The sequence below is a fragment of the Oryctolagus cuniculus genome, chromosome 6, assembly GCF_964237555.1.
Source record: "Oryctolagus cuniculus chromosome 6, mOryCun1.1, whole genome shotgun sequence".
Taxonomy (NCBI): Eukaryota; Metazoa; Chordata; class Mammalia; order Lagomorpha; family Leporidae; genus Oryctolagus; species Oryctolagus cuniculus.
The window spans coordinates 21503202-21527843 of record NC_091437.1 but is presented as its reverse complement, the minus strand read 5'-3'; the positions used below and the strand labels follow the sequence as shown (position 1 = coordinate 21527843).

General features: G+C 44.2%; 1 protein-coding gene and 1 long non-coding RNA gene across 2 annotated transcripts; one reads left to right on the top strand and one right to left on the bottom strand.

Moving 5' to 3' along the window:
* Window positions 1–399: 399 nt before the first annotated feature.
* On the bottom strand, window positions 400–1504 carry LOC138850146 (uncharacterized). Its single transcript, XR_011389728.1, has 2 exons — window positions 1369–1504; window positions 400–724 (listed from the first exon to the last, which is right to left on the bottom strand). It is a non-coding gene; the product is annotated as an uncharacterized lncRNA (long non-coding RNA).
* Window positions 1424–24241, top strand: ZCCHC10 (zinc finger CCHC-type containing 10). Its single transcript, XM_008255001.4, has 4 exons — window positions 1424–1656; window positions 19627–19788; window positions 21665–21706; window positions 22705–24241. The coding sequence occupies exons 1-4, from the start codon at window positions 1427–1429 to the stop codon at window positions 22970–22972; spliced, it is 702 nt and encodes a 233-aa protein (XP_008253223.2). The 5' UTR covers window positions 1424–1426; the 3' UTR covers window positions 22973–24241.
* The last annotated feature ends 401 nt before the right edge of the window (window positions 24242–24642 follow it).

Below are 24642 nucleotides of genomic sequence, written 5' to 3'. Positions count from 1 at the left end.
CTTTAAAGAACAAGCTGTACTCAAAGCTGACATCATTACCTTCTCTAACTCTCAAAATTAATCACTTTACTCCTTTATTTGGGATTCCTTTTCTTTCCTTTTTAAAAAGATTACTTGAGAGGCAGAGAAACAAAGAAGTACAGAGGAAGACAGAGACAGCCAGCCAAAGGGTAAACCTAGCCACTGGTTCACTCTAAATGCATCATAATACAGTAGAGGACATCATATTGCAAGACCAAGTAAGCACGGCAAAGAGAACTCACTTTCATAACGAAACTACTCTTTCAATAACCAAATTAATCCATTAATCTGAAAATAGATTCATTTATTCATGAGGGCAGAATCTCCGTTACCTAATCACCTACCAAATATTACTGATATATGACTTTAGGGATTAAATTTCTTTTTTTTTTTTTTTTCAGATTTATTTCTTTATTTGAAGGTCAGGGAGGCAGAAGAGACAGAGACATCTATCTGTCAGATCATTCCCTAAGTGTTTGCACCAGGCCAGGGCAGAGCTAGACAGAGGCCAGGAGCCTCCTGCCAAGAGCTGCCTCCTCTGTGGGTGCAGGGGCCCTGGCATGTGGGCCATCTTCTGCTGCTTTCCCAGGCACATTAGCAGGAAGCTGGATCAGAAGTGGAGCAGGTGGGACCTGAATCTGTGCAGATATGGGATGACGGCATTGCAGGCGGATGCTTTATTTGACACACCACAGCTCTGGCCCTGGTGGTTAAATTTGTAACACATGAATTATCGGGGGAAAACACCCTAATCATAGCAGATTTTGTTTATTATCTGTAGAAAGTTCCATGTGCCCAAGGGTCTAAACTTGAACAACACAGCATCTCAAGCTCCTAAACACTTTACTAAATAATTATTAATTGAAAAATACAAATGGGTGACCTAGAAACAGACAAGAATATATACAGCAGGATTTCAGAAAAGTTGGTGGGAAATGTACATTTTTCTTTTAATGCCATTTTCACTAACTTTTTGGAGTAATTATACATATGAAGAGTGTATATATATATATATATATATATATAGAAAAGATTGTGGACTTGGGAGAACATTTCCATGAGTCGATACTACAAATAGGTATAGCTACAATTTTCTAAAGTAATATTTGCGATGGTCTTTTTCTGGTTGCCAAAGCAGCTTTGGTCCTTATAACATTGCTGTGAATATATTAAACAATGAACAGTTAACACCATTTTCACTTGAGGATGTGCTAAACCCATTCTCTCGGATCCAGGGCCCGCTCACTATTTTATTCTCCAGACTTCTGCTTTCCGGTACACAGTAGTTTCATTCAGTATCTCTGCGTGTGGGGGATACCTATACACACGAATCTTAAAAATACATACTTTTCCTTTTCGGGAATGTGCTTCCCCGTCACCGTCCTTGCAAACCTCGCTCAGCCCCATGGACGGACCCACAGCGGCGTCCGCACGCACCCGCCTCCGGCCCTCGGCCTCCTCAGAGAGGCCGCCCGCAGGCCCCGCCCAGAAGCCGCCCGGAGGCCCCGCCCACGCCGCGGCCGCCGGGTCCAAGTCCACGCCCCCTGCGAGGAGTTTCCCAAAACTCAGCGCGGCAGGCCTCGGCCGCGCTAAGATGGCGACTCCCATGCATCGGCTCATAGCCCGGAGACAAGCGTAAGTGGGGGCCCTCTCGGGCTCCCGGACGGGCTGGGGGCGGGGAGACGCGCGTCAGCCGGCGGCTGAGCCGGCGCAGGGGTGCGCGGCTGGGCGTCGGACCCCCTCCGAGGAGCGGCCGAGGATGGCTGTTGCTCAGACACATTGCCAGCGTCCGCGGGGCTCGGCCCGGGCGATAAGTTTGGTGACCAGAGACTTGCGGGGTCGTGGAACAAGAAGGCAGCACGCGGGGGTTGGTCACTCCGTGGGTTAGGCCGTTCTGCCCGCACGGCGCGTGGGCAAGGGAAGCCGGGTCGGACCCCTCCGCTCCCGCGGAGGTAAACTGCAGCTCCCTCGGCAGCCTCCCGGCCAGCTGTCTTTCGCTGCCCCCTTCCCATCGCCGTCCCTGGACTCAACCAGCAGCTACTTCTCAGTTACTGCCGGTCTCTCCCTGAGTAAATATGTAGTCCCTGGGCTCGGCGCCAGAGCTTGGGCATAACGAAGAGGTGTTTCATTCCGATGGAGCCCCTGCTTCGGGAGCTCACGCTCCGGTGATGGGGACGGTCTCTAGTTTGGTCAGCTTTGACGGACACGAGGTTTGGTGGTGGAAAGAGGCGACATTTGATCAGAGATGGCCATGGGGAGAAAGCAGCCGGTCCTGAGACGATGTGTGGAAAGAACATCCAGACAGTGGCAAAACTGCTTGGAGGCCAGAAAGAATTTACTTCTCAAGAGCAGAAAGATGGCCAGTGTGCCTAAGGAGCTAGCAGGACAGCGGCGCCAGAGGTTTGCCGTGAGCCGACAATGCAGGGGTCATCTCGGAGGCCCTTTTCCTGCAAAACCTTCTTTCCTACCAACACATCTGCTACTTCTTCATTCTCAGTGTTTCACACCATCATCGTTTTGCACACCTATAGTGCATAGCTCAGAGTCCATTAACGTATATATGTTTATGTTTTTTATGTTTCTCCCTTTTCAGGCCCGATGAGAGTTCCCTGAATATGATAAAGACTCAGGGAGTCAGAGTAGTCAGCTTGGTGGTGAAAGGAGGCTCAGTGCTAACTGATGTCATTAGGTCTCCGTCTCTGCCTCTCTGCTTCTGCCTCTGTTGCTCAGGTTTGCTTTCCTGGATGTTGGCTCCAGACTGGAACAGACTCTGTTTTCTTCCTAATGCAGTATGCCAGGGTCCCTTATATCCTCTCAGCTTGGAGCTGGCTGCACTTCAGTGACCTGACTGCCTTGGCACACCTGTGGGATTTTGAAGTTACAATTGACTCAGAGGTCTCCTCTCCCAGCCTAGTGGAATGGATGACCATGAATGGATGATCTGGGTGGACGGGTCAAAGGTAGATGAATGCTGACTAATCAAAATCCGTAGTAGTGCTCATTCACAAGTATCAGAAAGTTAAATGTTTTCTTTGTATAGTGTGTGTGTTTGGTCCATGAGGTACATTGGAAGTAAAAGGCAGATCAGAGCTCGAGCAGCTTGTGGTCTTGTTGGGAAGAGGTATAATATAAGTTGTTGTGGTGTACAGATTGTAATACCCCCAGGGATTCAGGAAAGGAAGATTATTTTGAGGTTAGGGACGTGCAAAAGAATTTTAGGGATGTATTTGGGGGAGAGGAGAGGAGTCTTTGCTTTTCATTTTATTTTCATATTATGTTAGTCAAAAAATGTTAATTTTGTTTATAAGGAGCATATATGACTTTTATAATAATATGTTTAAAATTGTATTTAAGTTATGAGAACTGAGAAAGGTCTGTTGTCATTCTTTTTTTTTTTTTTTTCCTTTAAAGATTTATTTATTTGAAAGGCAGAGAGATCTTGGGGGAGACAGAGAGAGAGGTCTTCTGTCCTCTGGTTCACTCCCCAAGAGGCCACAATACCTGGAGCTGGGCCTATCCAAAGCCAGGAGCCAGGAGCTTCTTGAAGAACCAGGTCTCTGATGTGGGTGCAGGGTGCTAAGCACTTGAGCCATCCTCTACTTCAGAAGAGCAGCCAGGACACAAACCGGTGCCCATGTGGGATGCCAGCATCACAGGTGGAGGCTTATTTTGAAAGCATAAATTAGCAATCTATATGAAAGATGAATTTTTTAAAAAGATTTATTTTTATTTGTTTGAAATACAGAGTTACAGAGAGAGGTAGAGATGAAGAGAGAGAGAGTCTTTGATCTGCTGGTTCACTCTCCAAATGGCTGCATTGGCTGGAGCTGAGCCGATCCGAAGCCAGGAGCCAGGAGCCTCCTCTGGGTCTCCCACAAGGGTGCAGAGATCCAAGGACTTGGGCCATCTTCCACTGCTTTCCCAAGGCCATAGCAGAGAGCTGGATCAGAAGCGTAGCAGCCAGGACTAGAACCGGTGCCCATATGGGATGCTGGTGCTTGAGGCCGGGGCTTTAACCCACTGCACCACAGCACCAGCCCCGAAAGATTAATTTTTTTTTTAAGACATTAATTTGTTTATTTGAAAGGCAGAATTAGAGAGAGGAATCTTCCATCTTCTGATTAACTTCCCAGATGGCTGTAAAAGCTGGGCCATGCTAAAGCCAGGAGCTAAAAACTTTCAAGTCTGGCCATGTTGGTGGTAGGAGCCCAGCTACTTGGACCACCTTCCACTGCTTTTTTGGTCGCATTAGCAGGGAGCTGAATTGGAAGTGAGCAACTGGGGCTCAAACCAAAACTCATCTGAGATGCCCACATCACAGGTGGTGGCTTAACATGCTACATCACAAAACTGGCCCCAAAATTAGTATTTTAGAGGTAGTTTATTAGTGTTTAGAGCATAAAAATAAAATATTAATTATAGATGTACTTTGGATATGTGTGAAAGTTTTATTTATAACAAAAAGTGAATTCCTCAATGTCTGGTGATATTTTAATGACTAGGATCCCAAGCCAATAGTTTGTTAATACTGGAAAAACAACTTGTGAGCTTAGAAAAGATGACTGTTTAACTGATTGCAAGAGACTTTCCTTCCCCCAGTATTTTCATTGTTAGGAAGAATTGTGGAAGGCTTTGAAATGGAAGAAAAAAGATTAGTAGGTATCCTGTGTAGTCCACCCTTCCTGGCTATGAGACTCTATGAAAGTCTGCTCTTTTCATTGTCTTTGAGCTATTTTACAAATCTGTGGTTGTAGGACATTGCTAACACTGCAGATATTTGCCCTTAGAACTGTGATATATTCAGTTATTGCCTTGTCTACTAACCAGCATTTGTCAATTCATTTTAGTGTGATTGCCCGTATTGGAGTGATGTTTGAATTCTCATTTCAACCATTACTGATTCCCCATTATTTAGTGATTGAATGAAATTTTTTTGACAGGCAGAGTGGACAGTGAGAGAGAGAGACAGAGAAAAAGGTCTTCCTTTGCCATTGGTTCACCCTCCAATGGCCGCCGCAGCTGGCGCACTGCGGCCGGCGCACCACGCTGATCTGATAGCAGGAGCCAGGTGCTTCTCCTGGTCTCCCATGGGGTGCAGGGCCCAAGCACTTGGGCCATCCTCCACTGCACTCCCTGGCCACAGCAGAGAGCTGGCCTGGAAGAGGGGCAACTGGGACAGAATCCGGCACCCTGACCGGGACTAGAACCCGGTGTGCTGGCCCCGCAAGGCGGAGGATTAGCCTAGGGAGCCGCGGCGCTGGCCGATTAAATGAAATTTTGACATGTATTAATTTTATATTTGTATAAAGTTGTGATTTTTGCATTTTTAAATGGCATTATCTTGTAGTGTTTCTGAATGTCATTTTCTGGGATGCACATTGCAATTGTGCATATATTAAATATGTTAATCATTCTTTTTTAAAAATATATTTTTATTTTTAATTGACACATTGTGGTTATTTAAATTATGAGGTATAGCGTGACAATTCAAAACATATATACAGCCGGCACCGCGGCTCACTAGGCTAATCCTCCGCCTTGCGGCGCCGGCACACCGGGTTCTAGTCCCGGTCGGGGCACCGGATTCTGTCCCGGTTGCCCCTCTTCCAGACCAGCTCTCTGCTGTGGCCCGGGAGTGCAGTGAAGGATGGCCCAAGTACTTGGGCCCTGCACCCCATGGGAGACCAGGATAAGTACCCGGCTCCTGCCATTGGATCAACGTGGTGCGCCGGCCGCAGCACGCCAGCCGTGGCAGCCGTTGGAGGGTGAACCAATGGCAAAAGGAAGACCTTTCTCTCTGTCTCTCTCTCACTGTCCACTCTGCCTGTCAAAAACAAACAAAAAACATATATACAATGTGTAACGACCACATCAGGTTAATTGGTTTACCTATAACCTCAGATATTTATCATTATCATAGTTCTCTCTTAAGCTTTTTTTTTTTTTTTTTTTGAGATGAGCTGATATAGTAGTGATGAGTTCCCTCCGTTTTTGCTTGTCTTGGGAATGTTTTATTTCTGTTTCATCTTTGAAGGATAGCTTTGCTGAGGATAGTGTCCTGGTGGGCAATGATTTTCTTTCAAGACTTTGAATGTATTAGCCCTTTCTCTCTCTTTAAGAAATAGAATGTTTATTTCCAACTACTTGAAAGGCCAAGCAACAGATAGAGACACACAGAGAGATCTTCCATCCCTGGGTTGTTCCCTAAACGCCCCAGATACCAAAACCCAGAGCCAGAAACTCCCATGTGGTCTCCCACGCGGGTGTCAGGGGCCCAAGCATTGCCCACTGCCCCTCAGGATGCATTAGCAGGAAGCTGGATCAGAACCAGAGTAGTCAGCACTCTGATAGGGGATGCAGACATCCCAGGTAACAGTTTAAGTTGCTGTGCCACAACTCCTGTCCCAGCCATGCTCCCTTAGTCTCTGAGTTTGAGGTTAGTCTAATAGGGATTCCCTTTTATGTTCCTTGATACTTTCCTTGCCATCAATTCTCTCTGTCTTATACTGTTTTAAAAATAAATTTGTGTATTTTCTTTTTTTTAAAGATGTATGTATGTATGTATTTATTTGAAAGGCAGAGTTACAGAGAGCCAGAGGCAGAGAGAAAGGGAAAGGGAGAGGTTCACTCCCCAAATGGTTGCAATGCCCAGGGCTGGGCCAATCCAAAGCCAGGAGCCAAGAGCCAGGAACCAGGAGCTTCTTCCAAGGTCTCCACGTGGGTTCAGGGGCCCAAGGACTTGGGCCATCTTCTGCTTTCCCAGGCCACAGCAGAGAGCTGGATTGTAACCGGAGCAGCCGGTACTAGAACTGGCACCCATATGGGATGCCGGCACTGCAGGTGGAGGCTTTACCCGCTAGCCACATTGCCAGCCCCTGTATAATTTCTGTTAATCTGCTTTTGAAATTTAAATTTTTCTTTACTTACTTCAGAGGCAGAGAGGTAGAGACAGAGAAACAGACACAGAGAGAGAACGCCCATCTTCTGGTTCACTTCCCAAATGCTCACAACAGCTAGGGGCCTAAAGCTGGGAAACAGCAACTCAGTGTCTTCCTTGTGGGGATGGAACTCAGTTACTGGCACCATCTCCTTTGCCTCGCAGCGTCTGAATTAGCAGGCAATGGAATCAAGAACCAGAACCTAAAATTCAGCCCAAGCACTCTGATGTGGAATTCAAGTCTTAACCACTAGACTAAATGTATTTTTTGGTAGTGTACCTTAGATCAGATTTTTTTTGGAGGAATCTTTAGGGATCCTTTGAGATTCTGGGACCTAGATGTCTATATCTTTTCCAAGGTTTGGGAAACTTTTCAGCAATTATTTCACTGAATAGGTTTTTTTTATACCTTTTCTCTTCTCTTCTTCCTACGTACTCATAATGTGAAAGCTGGCTCACTTAATGCTGTCCCATAAGTTTCATAGGAGTCCTTCATTCTTTTTAATTTTTTTTTTTTTTAAGTCTAGGTTTTTTCAAAAGGCTTATCTTGAAGGTCAGACATTCATTCTTCTGCTTGATCCACTCTGCTGTTAAGGCTCTAAAATGCATTTTTTATTTCATTTATTGAATTCGTTAGCACCAGGATTTCTGTTGGATTCTTCTTATGATCTCTGCTAAATTTATCATTCATATAATGAATTATCTTCCTTGTTTTTTCTTCTTAGAAAGCTAATGTTAATTTCATATGGTGTTTTGATATTGATTATAAAATTTCCTACTGTATTACATATTCAGGTAAACCTTGAAGATATAATCTTACTTCTAGCAGCTGTTTGTTTAAACTTAACTACCCACTAGGCAAAATGTTGAGTCTTACTATCTTTTTATATTATTTTTATTTTATTGAAAGGCAGAGTTACAGAGAGAGGAAGAGATAGAGGCAGAGGTTTTCTTTTTTTTTTTTTTTTTTTTTTTAATTTATTTGACAGGTAGAGTTATAGACAGTGAGAGAGAGACAGAGAGAAAGGTTTTCCTTCCGTTGGTTCACCCCCCAAATGGCTGCCACAGCCGGCACTGCGCTGATCCGAAGCCAGGAGCCAGGTACTTCCTCCTGGTCTCCCATGCAGGTGCAGGTGCCCAAGTACTTGGGCCATCCTTCCCGGGCCACAGCAGAGAGCTGGACTGGAAGTGGAGCAACTGGAACAGAATCCGGCGCCCGTATGAGATGCCGACGCCACAGGTGGAGGAGTAACCAAGTGAGCCATGGTGCAGGCCCCAACTCTTACTGTCTTTTAATACTATACCTAAGTAGTCTTTTGTTTGTTTGTTTTTGTTTTTGTTTTTTTTTGACAGGCAGAGTGGACAGTGAGAGAGAGAGACAGAGAGAAAGGTCTTCCTTTGCCGTTGGTTCACCCTCCAATGGCCACCGCGGCCGGCGCACCACGCTGATCCGAAGGCAGGAGCCAGGTACTTATCCTGGTCTCCTATGCGGGTGCAGGGCCCAAGCACTTGGGCCATCCTCCACTGCACTCCCAGGCCACAGCAGAGGGCTGGCCTGGAAGAGGGGTAACCGGGACGGAATCTGGCGCCCCAACCGGGACTAGAACCCGGTGTGCCAGCGCCACAAGGCAGAGGATTAGCCTAGTGAGCCGCGGCGCCATCCCCTAAGTAGTCTTAATTCCTTATCTGAGGCATTCTTCAGATTAAAATTAACTTAAATTTTCCTTAAGTGCTGAAGTAAATGATTGTTAAGATAACATAACCTTGGGGCCAGCACTGTGGCATAGCAGGTAGAGCCACTGCCCGTAGTGCCAGCATCAAATATGGTCGCCAATTTGAATCCACGCTGTTTTGCTTCAGTCTAGCTCCCTGCTCAGGTGCCTGGGAAAGCAGCAGAATATGGCCCAAGTGCTTGGGCCCCTGCACTCATGTGGGAGACCTAGTAGAAGCTTTTTCCTGGCTTCAGCTTGGCCCAGCTCTGGCCATTGTAGCCAATTGAAGAGTGAACCAGCAGATGGAAGGTCTCTCTCTCTGTATCTCCCCTCCCCCACCCCCATCTGTATCACTGCCTTTCAAATAAATATAAATCAATATTTTTTGCAGCGCACCTGCCGTAGTGGCTATTTGAGGGGTGAACCAATGGAAGGAATACCTTTCTCTCTGTCTCTCTCACTGTCTAACTCTGCATGTCCAAAAAAAAGATAATAATCTGGCACATGGCAGGATTTCATGAATGACCCCCTGTTATAAATTTTGCTCTTTTAAACACTTTTCAATAGTCATTCATTTTACAGACATTTACAGAGCACCAATTATGCTTTCATTATGAATAAAGATGCCTGCTCACATCATACTACAATGTTCTGAGAAAACTTAAACAGCCCTCTGTTGTTGGTCCATATTATTCTGATTAGCCCAGAATGTGTGTTAGTGGTAATAGCTCCCATTTATTTCTATATTTCTTTATGCCAGATGCCTTACTTCTTGTTTTATACACATCCCGATCTGTAGAATGTGGGGACATTGCTCTCAAATTAATTGGGTTCTTAATGGGATTGGCTGTGATTATGTATAAGAAGTACTTTGCTAACTTACTGGCACATAGTTCTTGTAAACCATGGTTATGATCTCAGGTAATTCTCACTATAACCTAGTAAAGTAAGTATTGCCACATTTTTTTAAAAGAGGAAACTGAGGCCGGCGCCGTGGCTCAACAGGCTAATCCTCCGCCTTGCGGCGCCGGCACACCGGGTTCTAGTCCCGGTCGGGGCGCCAGATTCTGTCCCGGTTGCCCCTCTTCCAGGCCAGCTCTCTGCTGTGGCCAGGGAGTGCAGTGGAGGATGGCCCAAGTCCTTGGGCCCTGCACCCCATGGGAGACCAGGAGAAGCACCTGGCTCCTGCCATCGGATCAGCGCGGTGTGCTGGCCACAGCACACTGGCCGCGGCAGCCATTGGAGGGTGAACCAACGGCAAAAGGAAGACCTTTTTCTCTGTCTCTCTCTCTCACTGTCCACTCTGCCTGTAAAAAAAAAAAAAAAAAAAAGAGGAAACTGAGTGTCAAAAAACAATTTGCTTAATATTATATAGCTGTGCTGTGAAAGCTGCAGTTTCTTTAAAGCTATTGTTGTGAAATATAACATATGTACAACAAGTTAATGTAACATAAATATGCCACTTTGTAAATTAGTATAAAAGGAACATTCCTTGTAATTACTACCCGGGTCAAAGATAGAAGATTGCTAGTACACCAGAGGCCCTTTGTATTTCTCCATCTAACTATGCACAGGGTTTAATTTTGCCTGTCCTAACTTTACATGGAATCATATAATATGGATTCTTTTGAGTCTATCTTATTATATCTAAGATCTAGCTAAGTTAAATGAAGCTATAGTTTATTGTTATTACTATGAAGTTTTCCACTGTGTTCTATATCACAGACTGTCTGTTCTCCTTGGATATTAGACCCCCCCTTTTTTTTTTTTTTTTAAGATTTATTTAGTTAGCTGAGAAGCAGAGTCACAGAGAGAAGGAGAGACAGAGAGAGAGGTCTTCCATCTGCCGGTTCACTAGCCAAATGGCCGCAAAGGCCAAATCTGGGCTGATCCGAAGCCAGGAGCCAGGAACTTCTAGGTTTACCACATAAGTACAGGGGTCCAAGGACTTGGGCCATCTTCTACTGCTTTCGCAGTCCGTCAGCAGGGAGCTGGATCAGAAGAGAAACAGCCAGGACACGAACTGGCACCCATATGGGATGCCAGTGCTGCAGGCAAATGCTTAACCTACTATGCCACAGCGCCAGCCCCTACATCCAGTTTTGAGAATATTACAAATCATGCTGTTAAAACATTCCTACAGGGCCAATGTTATGGCATATACTCACATCCCAGATGAGTGCCAGTTTCTGTCTCAGCAGTTCCACTTCTGATCCTGCTCCCTGGTAATGGTCTGGGGAAAGCAGCAGATCGCCCAAGCACTTGGAATACTGCTGTCTACGTGGCAGACCCAGATGAAGCTCCTGGCTTCTGGCTTCTGGCTTTGGCCTGGCCCAGCCAGCTGTTTTAACCATCTGGTGAGTGAACCAGCAGATGGAAGATCTTTCTCTGTCTCTGTCTCTCCCTCTCCCTCTCCCTCTCCCCCTCCCCCTCCCTCCCTCTCTCTCTAACTGTGGCTTTCAAATAAATAAATCTTTAAAAACAAAGAACAAACCAAAGAAGCCATTCTTGTAGTTTGTTTTGTCCCTCTTCCCTTCTTGAGGAAGCCAGCCCTAAAGCGGTTGGGTAAAGTACAGCAGACAGGCATCCATGTGTAAGGCTCACCTGACCTTGGAGTGTCAGCCCTGAAGATGGGAAAGGAGGGCACCCACTGAAGGGCAGAGTGTACAGTGCAGCAGAGTGTGGAGGAAACCCAGCGGGCGGAGCTTCCGGTGCTGACTGCAAGATCCCAAGGATGAGGGCTCACAAGGTCATCCTCCTGGGAGAGTAGCCACACTCATTCAGGGCCTTTGGGAGTGGTGTGAGGGGGCACTGGTGCAGTGTGCCAGAGCTGAAGTGAAAAGAGAAACGCGTCTCGTGAGGGGTGCTGGCCTGCTAATGGGGATCAACCCAGGCAGGCTCAGAGCATGTGCACGAGATACGGGGAGGTGGGAAGGCTAGGGATTGGGAGTGGGATGGCGACAGTGCAGAGCAGAATACCTGATCCCAAGGGAAGGAAAGAGGGCATCCGTATGGGGGAGGGGCAGCACTGGCAACAGTGAGTACTTGCTTACAATAAGTAAATCTGTTGCAAATGTCGGAAGCCAGGTTTCTCACTGAAGAAGGAAGTAGGGAGGAGAAAAAGTTGGATTAGAACTAAAGGCGGCAATGTGAGTTCATAGTTTTTATCTGAGGTAGGTGGAAATGTGTGTGACAGATAGGTGTGTGTATTTCTAGCTCTGTGCACTGGGAGTGCTCTAGAGCAGCAGCCTCCCAAGAACAGTGAGCGCAGTCCTGTGAGTGTGCTCCTGACCTGGGCTCTGAGTATCTTCAGGGTTCCTTGGAGAAATGGCTGATTTGAGGCTAAGACAGGGAAAATAGAAGGTGAACCTTGGACTTTGTTGTGCCAGAAAGCAAAGAAGTACTCAAAGAATGAGTCTCATCCACAGGACACAAAATCTCGTTTAATGGGGCTCCTGTTGAGCAAATCTGAGGCAATTCGAGCATCAAAACAAATGATGATGGTTTCAGCATTGTAGTATAGCAGGTAAAGCCACCGCCTGCGACGCCAGCATCCCATTTAGGCATCGGTTCATGTCCCAGCTGCCACACTTCCAGTCCAGCTCTCTACTGTGGTCTGGGAAAAGCAATGGAAGATGGCCCAAGTATTCAGACCCCTGCAACCCACATGGGAGTCCCTGATGAAGCTCTGGCTTTGGCCTGGCCCAGCCTTGGCTCTTGTGGCCATTTGCAGAGTGAGCCAATGGATGGCAGATCTCTCTCTTTCTGTATCTCTCCCTCTCTGTAACAGTGGATTTTCAAATAAATAAATCTTAAAAAAGATGATCTATAACCCATTGAACAAACTATAAAAGGACACAAATCCATACTGATAAGTCATAGTAAAGGAACTAAACATTTAATGAGCTGGATATTTATATACTATAAAGTACTATATTAGTTATCACTTGTTATGAAATAAGTTACCTCAAAATTTAGTGGATGAAAATAATAAGTGTTAACTCAGTTTCTGTGGGTTGGAAATTCAGGACTGACTGAGGGAGTACTTCTGACTGAGACTTTCCCATGGAGTTGTGGTCAAGCAGTTACCAGGGCTTCAGTCATCTGAAGGCTTGACTTCAACTGGGGATCTGCTTCCAAGATGGCTGCTGGCAGGCGGCCTCAGCTCCTCATCTCATGGCCTCTCTGGAGGCTGCTTGCATGTCTTCATGCACGGTAGCTGCCTGCCCTAGCTTTCCAAGTCACACTCCCTCACTGCTTTTTTTTTGTAGGTTAGCAGCAAGTCACCCAGTCCAACCCTTGCCCAAGCAGGAAACTTGTAGCCATATATAATATATATATATATATATACACACACACACACATACTTAAGATTTATTTTATTTATTTGAAAGGCAGAGTTAGAGAAAGAGAGGGAGAGAGACCATCCTCTGCTGCTTTCCCAGGCCATGGGCAGGGAGCTGGATCAGAAGTGGAACAGCGGAGCTGGCGCCGTGGCTCACTTGGTTAATCCTCTGCCTGCGGCGCCGGCATCCCATATGGGTGCCAGATTCTAGCCCCGGTTGCTCCTCTTCCAGTCCAGCTCTCTGCCGTGGCCCAGGAGGGCAGTAGAGGATGGCCCAAATGCTTGGGTCCCTGCACCCGTGTGGGAGACCAGGAAGAGGCACCTGACTCCTGGCTTTGGATCGGCACGGTGCACCAGCCGTGGCTGCCATTTGGGAGGTGAACCAATGGAAGGAAGACCTTTCTCTCTGTTTCTCTCTCACTGTCTAACTCTATCTGTCAAAAAAAAAAAAAAAAAAAAAAGGTGGACCAGCCAGGACTCAAACCAGCACCCATAATGGGATGCTTTTTTAAAAGATTTATTTATTTGTTTGAAATAATTACAGAGATGGGGAAGGAAAGAAAGAGAGAGAGGTATCTTTAATCTGCTGCTTCACTCCCCAAATGGCCTCAAGCACCAAGCTGGGCCAGGCAGAAGCCAGGAGCCAGAACTCCATCTGGGTCTCCCCCATGGGTGACACTTGGGCCATGTGCTATTGCCTTCCCAGTTGTGTCAGCAGTGAGTTGGATAGGAAGCAGAACAGCCAGGATTCAAATTGGTGCTTATACGGAATGCTGGAATCTCAGGCTGTGGCTTGGCTTACTGTGCCACAGTGCAGTATCCCAACAGATGTGTGTCACTATAGTTGTATTTTCAAACTCTCACAATTACAACAGAACAGAAGGTAGCCTTATAACAGCCAATGCGGTAGACTCTTGCTATTCAAGGGGTCGGACTGAACATCAGCAGTAATAAGATTGAAAGCTCATATCAACCCACAGGATTCTATGGGAAGTATGCAGCATCACTTCCGTTACATTACTGCATAAGTTGCTTGGCCTGAATCAAAGTATATAGAGATAGCAGAATCGGTAGCCAGCTGCCAGGACGGTCCCCGTTCTGTAATCCCCACCCCATTCTTGTGCGGTTGGTCTTTGAGGAAAATAGAATGCCACGACAGTGAGAACTGTTTCCCAGACAAAGTTGTGAAAGACTGCTTCTTCTTGCCTTGCCTCGGTCACTCCCTCTGGGGCCAGCCATGCTGTATGTAGCCCTGTGCAGTGGCCAACACGACATGGAAGCTAAGCCTCCCGCTCATAGCCTCATGAGTGAGCCTGCAAGCAAATGCTCCAACTCAAATTGATGCACACTTTACAAACTAGACTATAATCTTTAAAAAGGGTCAAAGTTGTTAAAGGCAACAATTTTTTCTTTATTTCTTCAAAATTTCCATTAACCTGTAAACCTTGTAGACTTTTATGGGACACAGTGCAATGCCTCGACATGTGCTTAAAGCCTAAGCTGCCCAAGATCAGGTGGTTAGCCCCCACACGCCCCCAGTCTACCTCCATGTCTGCGGCCTGCCAGGTCCACGCCTTCAGTGTTTTGTGCAGTGTGTAATGCATTCTTGTGACCCACAGTTCCCCCACTGTGCTGTGGAACACGAAAACCTATGATTTCTAGCTATGTTTTGGTACTCTCCTCCCACAACCCTCCCTGAGAATTGCCTGCGGGATTCTTCAAGACTGAAGGATACCAAACAGGTGCAGCATTGGTGCTGAACTGAAATTTGCTGTGTAGAACATGATTGGGACAGTTGTTGAAATTTAAGTGGGGTCTCCAGATACGGTAGGAGGAACATGTCAATATTAATTTCTTGATTTTGATGTTATATTGTTATGTAGGATAATGTACTGGTTTGCAGAAAATATGCAATAAAATAGTCTACATAGAAGAGACAACTTGCAGATGAATCAGGAAAAATAATTGAAATATACTTAAATCTTCTCTGTAAGGTTTGACATTCAGAATTTCAATTAGCTACTTAAAGGAAAAGCAATAAGATAACGTATTTCCTCCATGTATCTGCACATAGATTTGTGCCTTTGGCATAAACACCTACAAGTGGAGTTGCTAGGCTATGGAGTAGAAAATATTCTCTTTCTGAGCCGGCGCCGTGGCTCAATAGGCTAATCCTCCACCTTGCGGCGCCGGCACACCGGGTTCTAGTCCCGGTCAGGGCGCCGGATTCTGTCCCGGTTGCCCCTCTTCCAGGCCAGCTCTCTGCTATGGCCAGGGAGTGCAGTGGAGGATGGCCCAGGTGCTTGGGCCCTGCACCCCATGGGAGACCAGGAAAAGCACCTGGCTCCTGGCTCCTGCCAGGATCAGCGCGGTGCGCCGGGTGCAGCGGCGGCCATTGGAGGGTGAACCAACGGCAAAGGAAGACCTTTCTCTCTGTCTCTCTCTCACTGTCCACTCTGCCTGTCAAAAAAAAAAAAAAAAAAAAAAAAAAAAAAAAAAAAAAGAAAATATTCTCTTTCTCCTTTTTTTTTTTTTTTTATTCTAAAATTGTGGTACCAGTTTATGCTCTTAACAATGGGTGACTGTTCTCTTGCTACATATCCTTGCTAACATTTGCTATTGCCAGGTTTTAAGCCTTATTTTCTGGTAGGTATCTAGGACATTTTGTTGTCAATTTGCTTTCTTTTATTCTATGAGCACTTTTATGTATTTGTTGTTCATGTCTTTCTTAATCTCATTTTTATACTCTTTTCATTTTCTCTCTTTTTTAAACATTTTATTTATTTGTGAGGTAGAGTTATACAGAGAGAGAGGGAGAGACAGAGAGAAAGGTATTCTATCCGCTGATTCACTTCCCAAATGGCCACCACGGCCAGAGCTGGGCTGATCCAAAGCCAGGAGCCAGGAGCGTCTTCCAAGTCTCCCACACGGATGTAGGGGCCCAAGCCCGTGGGCTGTCTTTCTGCTGTTTTCCCAGGCCATAGCAGAGAGTTGGATCAGAAGTGGAGTAGCCGGGACATGAACCAGCACCCATATGGGATGCTGGCACCACAGGGGGGTCTTAGCCTACTACGCCACAGCACTGCCCCCTGTCCATTTTCTACTTCATTTTATTTTTCTATTACATGTCATTTTCTTATTGATTCATAAGAGTTCTTTGCATAATTTGGAATTGAGACCATTGGTCTTTTTTTTTTTTTTTTAATTTTATTTTTATTTGAAAGAGAGAGAAGGAGAAGCAGAGAGAGAGAGAGAGAAAGGTCTTCCATCCCCTGGTTCACTCCCCAGTTGGCCACAACGGCCGGAGCGAAGCCAGGAGCCAGTAGCTTCTTCTGGGTCTCCCACATGGGTGTAGGGGCCCAAGGGCGTGGGCCATCTTCTACTGCTTTCCCAGGCCACAGCAGAGAGCTGGATCAGAAGAAGAGCAGCTGGGACTCGAATTGGCGCCCATACAGGATGCTGGCACTGCAGGCGGAGGCTTTACCTGCTACACCACAGCGCCGGCCCCAAGGAATCCTTAATCTCAATGAAGTCAAATTTAACAATCTTTTATAAATAGTGCGTGATTATGTGTGGTTTTTTTGGTTTGGTTTGGTTTGGTTTTGACAGGCAGAGTGGACAGTGAGAGAGAGAGACACAGAGAGGAAGGTCTTCCTTTGCCGTTGCTTTACCCCCCAACGGCCGCTCCGGCGGCATGCTGCGGCCGGCACACCGCACCAATCTGAAGCAGGAGCCAGGTCCTTCTCCTGGTCTCCCATGTGGTGCAGGGCCCAAGGACTTGGGCCATCCTGCACTGCACTCCCAGGCCACAGCAGAGAGCTGGACTGGAAGAGGAGCAACCGAGACAGAATCCAGCGCCCTGACTGGGACTAGAATCTGGTGTGCCGGCCCCGCAGGTGGAAGATTAGCCTAGTGAGCTGTGGCACCAGCCTTATGTTGTTGTTGTTGTTGTTGTTGTTTTTTTAAAGAATCCTTAACTCAAATATCTGTCATTTTAAAATAATTTTTATTGGGGCTGGCACCGTGGCTCACTTGGTTAATCCTCTTCTTGCAGCGCCGGCATCCCATATGGACACCGGGTTCTAGTCCCAGTTGCTCCTCTTCCAGTCCAGCTCTCTGCTATGGCCTGGGATAGCAGTGGAGGATGGCCCAAGTACTTGGGCCCTGCATCTGTGTGGGAGACCAGGAGAAGTACCTGGCTCCTGGCTTCAGATTGGTGTAGCTCCAGCCGTAGTGGCCATTTGGGTTGTGAACCAATGGAAGAAAGACCTTTCTCTCTGTCTCTCTCACTGTTTAACTCTGTCAAATAAAAAATATATATATGTATAATTTTTATTTATTTTCATTTTTATTTGAAAGGCAGAGAGATCTTCTATCCATTGGTTCACTTGCCCAGAAGAAGCTCCTGGCTCCCAGCTTCAGTCTGCCCAGCTCAGGCTGTTGTGGCCATCTGGGGAGTGAACTAGCCAATAGAAGACCTCTCTCTCTCTCTCTCTCTCTCTCTCTCTGTAACTTTGCCTTTCGAATAAATAAATACATCTTTAAAAAATTCAAGTAATTAAATATTTGTGTATATATATATTGTATGTATGTTTCTGGACTTTCTAGTCTGTTCTGTTAGATTATTTGCATACCCTCACTCACATATTCTTATTATAGCTTTCTATTTTTATTTCTTATTATAGCTTTTTTCTTTTAATGCAAATCTTCCCTGCTTGTTCTTTGATCAGAGTATTTTGACTGTTCCTGACCTTTAAATTTTAGAATAACATGCTTTTTAGAATAAACTATTAAGTCTCACACTCAAAAAAGCACGCTGAGATTTTGACTGACACTGCTTTGAGTCTGGATCTGTTTGTGGAGAACTGACATTTTTACAACTTTGGGTCTGCTGATCCATGAATTACCATATCCCTTTCTTGTGTTACTTATTTAGGTGTTTAGTTTCTCTGTGTAGTAGTTTTTTTGCATATCAATTTTTCACACCTTTACTTATTTTTAGATATTTTACTTTAAACATGTAAAATATTCAGATATTTTAAATATCACCTTTTAATGTTTTCATATTTAACTGTTGTTGTTCTGTAGAACATCAGCTGATTCTATGTAGTGATCCAGGGTAGGGTTCTGTAAACCATGGGCCACTGCATCCTGCCTGCCGTCTGTTTTCGTATACTTGTAAACTAAGCCTGCTATTTAAATATGTACATATATGTACATAGGGTCTGTTAGTCTACTTTTTGTCACTTTAACTAAAAGGCCTAAATGGAGCTTCTTGGAAAAGAAAAGATTTATTTCAGCTTACAGCTTGGAGGACGCAGTTCAGGGTTGGGCAGCCCCATTCACTGGAATGGAAGCTGTTTATGGTAGGTGTGGAGGAGCTGTCATGTGGTGACCCAGGAAGCAGAGAGAGAAAGCTAGGCAGAACTTGAACTCAAATAATCAACCCTTTCATGAGAACCACCCTCTGAGGGCACACCCACAGCGACCCAAAGACTTCCCACCGAACCTACCTCTCAGATGCCACAAGTAGATTAGGTCTCCACCTTTAATCCATCAGCCATTACATTAAGACAGCAGAGTTTAAATGTCTTGCGTGAGTTTTGGGGGAGGCAAGTCCTACTCAACTTATAACAATGGAAAATACTAACTTTGAACCCCAGTTGAGTTGTTATCCTCCAAAAATAAATTCCATTCTTCTCATTAGCTGACTTCTATTATATAAAATTATATTTTAATTTTTGTCAAAATATTTATGGAAATCTATTTTTTCCGTTAGATAACCTCCTGTGTAATATCTATAATTTTTTGTCTTGTTCAGCAAAGCCTAAAATACTTACTATCTGAGTGTTTAAGAAAAAAAGTTGTCCACCTCTGATATAAAACCTTGCTAACCCTGCTTATCAAGGTTGCTTATTCAATAATTCTAATTGTTTCAAAATAGTTTCTCTGTCAGTATTTTTGGACTTGCCCTGTATATAATAGATCATCAGTAAGGAACGACAGTTTGATTTCTGCCCTTCCAGTTCTTTCACCTGTTTTTCTTCCCTTGTTATATCATAATCCAGCTCAGTCTCCCAGATGGCCAGAGCTGGGCTCCAGTCTCTGTAAGGTTTGGTTTACTGTGAGAGTGTATCCCTTCTAAACTTTTAACTCTGGACACACATTCGTCCCCCTGCTTCTGAGACATGATGCTTGCCCCCATGACAAGAGCTGAGTTAACTCTAGGTTTGTATCTTCTTCCATATCTTGACTTGATTATTCTTTCCCTCCTTGTTAATTCTCTGATCCTCCAAGCAGACTGTTAAAAATATTTTGACTGTCTTTTCTTGTTCTAAGCTAGGGAGTTAGTCTGCATTTCTGAGTCTATCAATACTGGAATGGAATTGAGGAGCCAAGATTGGAGCTCAGTTCTGTCTTAGCTTTAAGATCCATGCTTTTAACTACTTATTGTACTGCTTTGTCTTAAATCTACAATAAACAATATAAAATATAAAGGTATTTTAAATAAAATAAACATCATTTTACACTTTGTGTTGTTGAAACTTTTCAGGGCAGAAAATGTCACAAGGCAGAATTTTAAGTTGTGTGTTCTATGTTTTGCCCTGTAGTGAAGCGAATAAGCAACATGTAAGATGTCAGAAATGCTTGGAATTTGGACATTGGACTTATGAATGCACAGGAAAAAGAAAATACCTACATAGGCCTTCAAGAACAGCAGAACTAAAGAAAGCTTTAAAAGAAAAAGAAAACAGATTATTATTACAACAAAGGTAGGTTATAAATACTAGCTTATTTAAGCTTCACATCAATACTGTTCAGGTAGGTACTATTATTATCCTTATCTTACATTTTAGCACACTGAGGCGTAGGGAGGTGCAGTAACTTGCTCCCTGTTACACAGCTAGTAAGTTGGTTTACTGCCCAAATGGCCACAATGGCCAAAGATGGCCGATGTGAAGTCGGGAGCCAGGAGCTTCTTCTGGATCTCCCACATGGATGCAGGGGCCCAAGGACTTGGACCATCTTCCACTACTTTCCCAGGCCATAGAAGGGACTTGAACTTACGCCTATATGGGATGCTGGCACTGTAGGCAGTGGCTTTATCTGCTACACCACAGCGCCTGCCCCGTAATAGATTTTATGTGTAGATATAGGAGGCAATACAATATACGTTAAGTATACAAATAAGATAGAGAATAATATGTACAAGGGGCTTTCAAAGAGTTTGTGGAAAGAACAGGTGTTTAGCCTAGGAGTCAAGATGCTTATGTCCTGCATTGGAGGCCCTGGGTTTGTGTCCCAGTTCAAAGAGAATAAAGGACAATGTAGAAGTACCAGCTATTAGAGATAACTTGTTTACTTGAAGGAAATGAAGGTAGGTATGAACTGATTGTGGTATTTAGTTTCCATTGGATACATTTATAAAAATGGTATAATTTTTATGTGAAAAGTACTGAACACTTCATTTTATTTTTTTCATAACAAATGTTTCCATGAACTTTATTATTTATTTTAAAAATATTAATATACATAGCGTATGTCCCTGGCAAATACTAAAAGTTAGAAGTTTTGAAAAATGGGAGTTTCCTAAAGTTATTTTTGAGAATATAAGCAAAAAATATTTGAAGACCACTGTGATAAAGAATAAGATTTATGAAAACTTTCTTTCTAACATTTGCTTTTGGTTTTCTAGTTGTATCACAAAAGTACTTTGATCCTAAAAATACATGGAATTGTATGAATATTAAATCTGGCTTCTTAAGTAATGGCTGCTGATTTTGGGGTCAATAATAAAACAATGGGTATGTGTTAATTTCATGTATGTATGAGTTCTTGTATGATTTAATAAAAATATTTCTACTTATTCAGAAAAATGATAATTCAGTATTTCTGTTACATAAAACAACTTTAAAGCAGACTTGTGTTTGAAGACTAGGGAAATAAAGATAGAAAAGTTATGAAAGAAATTTAGAGAAGTCCACAATGCAGAGATGACCAATGTGCAGGACAGTGCTATAGTGATAGAAGCCAACCTATAATTTATACACCGACTTAGTATGCATATTGTTCGGCAGAAATACAGCAGCAAGCCATTTAGACATTTCATTCAAATTCATCATGCTTCGTACTTTATAAGTAATGTGAGAGAACATAGCCTTACAGTATTAAGTTTCTGGTACTTAAACATTAAAAATCTGAACATTGAGGGGAATGTGCAGAAAAAGAAATAGTGATTTTAAGTTAAAAGTTTGCTTTTTAAAAATATGAAGTGGCTGTTTTTAATATGACTCTGGGCATTCAAATTCATGCTGCTGTTATGCAGTATTTGATTGTTCAGTAAATAGCTGATTTAGTTACAGCAACCTAAGTTCCCAACTAAGAAGTCAGCTTAACTGCTGGCTTACCTTTCAAGGTACAGCTGATAAAAATACAGCTGGCTTTATTGCTGGCTACGTCGACTGCATGTACAGTCTCCAAAAGGAAACTCCACTTGGAGATAGCAAGCTGACTGTTCTCTGAGTAAATTTTATGAAAGGCACAGTGTGTCTCCACCTTAAGCGGTGTGGGCAGTAGCAGAAAGGGTTGTCTGAGCTGTATGTAATCACTCTACTAACAGGACCTTTTTCCCTCCCTCATGTTTATCAGCATTGGAGAAACCAATGTAGAAAGAAAGACCAAGAAAAAAAGGTATGTTTGGCCCTAGGAGTATTATGTGGATATAAAATGTAAATATAGTTGGAGGGATGGAAAGGGTCATGGGGAAACAGTGAACTGTAAGATTTAGATCTGCAGTCGCTTGTGTGCAGTTGGTAATTAAGGATCCTCCTGCTTCCTTCTCTGTTCTCTTCTCACCCCTGGAATTGCTTGCCTCCATTTCTCCTTTTTCTCTAACTTTCGACAGTCTTTACACCTGGAAATAGTAATTAATGATCCTCTCTTGTCTTAAAATAGGAGATGTTATTAGATTATTAAGGAATTGTTGGCAGCCATGTCTGTTCTAACATAGTTAAAACACAAATCATTGGCCGGCACCATGGCTCACTAGGCTAATCCTCCGCCTTGCGGCGCCAGCATACCGGGTTCTAGTCCCTGTCGGGGCGCCGGATTCTGTCCCGGTTGCCCCTCTTCCAGGCCAGCTCTCTGCTGTGGCCAGGGAGTGCAGTGGAGGATGGCCCAAGTCCTTGGGCCCTGCACCCCATGGGAGACCAGGAGAAGCACCTGGCTCCTGCCATCGGATCAGCGCGGTGCACCGGCCACAGTGCACCGGCCACAGTGGCCATTGGAGGGTGAACCAACGGCAAAAGGAAGACCTTTCTCTCTGTCTCTCTCTCTCACTGTCCACTCTGCCTGTCAAAAAACAAAACAAAACAAAAAACCACACAAATCATTTTAAAACATTTACAACTCTCCATGAGGTTTAAATAGACCTGTTGATGGATCACAGCTTTCCTCTAACAGTGTTCACTCAGAACATAAATTACTAAATATTGATCCTCTTGAACCCCATCATAGAGAGTCAGCTGCTGAACATCTGTCAGGGGACGGGTGTGCTTTATAACAGTGGGCTCCCCCAAGGCCTCACGTCCAGGGAGGACGCCAGCAGACCTCGCTGTCGTCTGAAACGGCTTTCAGGTCTTCTGTTAAACGTCAGCTTTGCATGCCTGTAACCGCTGGTTGTCTGATAGGGCTAAGAGCGTAACCAGTTCCAGTAGCAGCAGCAGTGACAGTTCAGCCAGTGACTCCTCGTCAGACAGTGAGGACACGTCTACCTCATCCTCCTCTGAGGACAGTGACACCGACGACAGCTCCTCCAGTTCCTCCTCCTCAGCCTCCTCCACAAGCTCTTCGTCCTCTTCCTCCTCCGACTCCGACTCCAGCTCTTCCAGCAGCAGCAGCACCAGCACAGAGAGCAGCTCTGAGGATGAGCCACCAAAGAAGAAGAAAAGGAAATAGAGTGGCCGCAGCCGGGGGACTGATGCCCCGAGACGCGGCAAGGTTCTGCGAGGGGCTCCCAGGGCGGCCCGGCCGGCTCAGCGAACAGGTCACGAGGCACAGAGTTCAAGTTTCCAAACGTTTTGTGTTGTCAGAGCATAAAGAGTGTTAATAATGGATTATAGAGAGAGACTTTTTTATGTTAAGGGGGAATCTTGTTTTTCTTTTTTATCTTAAGTATGTATCTCTAGAACTTAATCAAAGCTGAAATCCAGTAAATCTGCTTTTGTGATTAAATTTATGTTTTTCCTCCCTGTGAGGTAAATGCTGTCTTTTGTTATATGTTAATAGTATGTTTTCAGCATAATACATCAGAATATCTTATCAATGAATTTCTAATGTTTTTGGCGTGTGTTACTATGTAAGATTTAATACATTGTTACGATGAGTTTAGGAATTTCTTACTGTTGATAAATGTGTCCTATTTTTATGTTTATGTTCAAAAAGTCATTCTGACTTTTTATCCTAAATGATTAGTTCAAGAAACCAATTAATATATTTAGACTTTTTGAAAGCTGTTAAGTTTGAAGTTGTGGTTTATCATTCATTCTTCTGGTTCCTAAAGTTCATAGAATTACCTCTGCCAAGGAAAATCATTGCAAAAGGACAAAAAGGGACAAGAAAATCTGAAACGACTTGAGTCTACTCTTGGTGCCTTTTTAAAAATTCAGTGTATTGGAAAAGAAAGCAACTATTCAAAAGCCTAATTTAAGTAAAAGTACCATAAACACATTTTGTGTGTTAGTATGCTTTAGGGCTCCCCTCAAAAAGGGTGAGGAAGGAGGGGAAGAAAGGTCATTTTTGCATAAAAGGAGGGCAATGTTGGCTGTCTTTTATTTTTAAAATTTTTAGACACTTGTAAAGATTGCCTTTTGCCATTTTGCAATTATGATAGTGTACATTAACTGTATGTCAATCTACTATATAAATATGAATGACTAGGACTAATCTGTGTGTTTACATAGCAAACACAAGGTGAAAGGCTGCAAAGGAGATTCTGCACGATGTTTCTTAAACAAAATACTCTTACTGTGATGTGTAATCGCTCGTAATGTGGTTTCACATCACATTATTCTGTGATAGCTTTTAAACTTTGTAGAAAGAGGTATAATTTGTAGAAAAATCTTGATTTGGGTTAAATACAAGTTTTTAAAACTATAAATGTTGTCTTTTTATATTTTTATAAAAACAGTGGAAAATGCTATTGAATAAAATGGGCTTCTTTAGAAATATTGAAGTATCTGTCAGTTGTGGGTTTAAGAAGCCTGTAATGGCACTGGCGCTGTGGCATAGTAGGCTAAGCCTCCACCTGTGGTGCTGGCATCTCATATAGGAGCCGATTCTTGTCCTGGCTGCTCCACTTCCAGTGCAGCTCTCTGCTGTGGCCTGGAAAAGCAGTAGAAGATGGCCCAAGTGCTTGGGCCCCCACATGCCTATGGGAGACCTGGAAGAAGCTCCAGACTCCTGGCTTCGGATCAGCCCAGCTCTGGCCGTTTTGCCCATTTGGGTGTGAACCAACGGATGGAAGACTTTTCTCTCTGTCTCTCCCTCTCTTTCTGTAACTCTACCTCTCAAATTAATAAATAAAATCTTTTAAAAAAAAAAAAAAAAAAAGGAAGCCTGGCCGGTGC

Excerpts from the sequence above, each read along its gene's own strand:
- ZCCHC10 (XM_008255001.4), top strand. The coding sequence starts at position 1,427 with ATGGACGGACCCACAGCGGCGTCCGCACGCACCCGCCTCCGGCCCTCG. Across the intron at positions 19,789-21,664 it reads AGATTATTATTACAACAAAG|CATTGGAGAAACCAATGTAG; the intron begins GTAGGTTATAAA and ends CATGTTTATCAG. Across the intron at positions 21,707-22,704 it reads AGAAAGACCAAGAAAAAAAG|GGCTAAGAGCGTAACCAGTT; the intron begins GTATGTTTGGCC and ends GTTGTCTGATAG.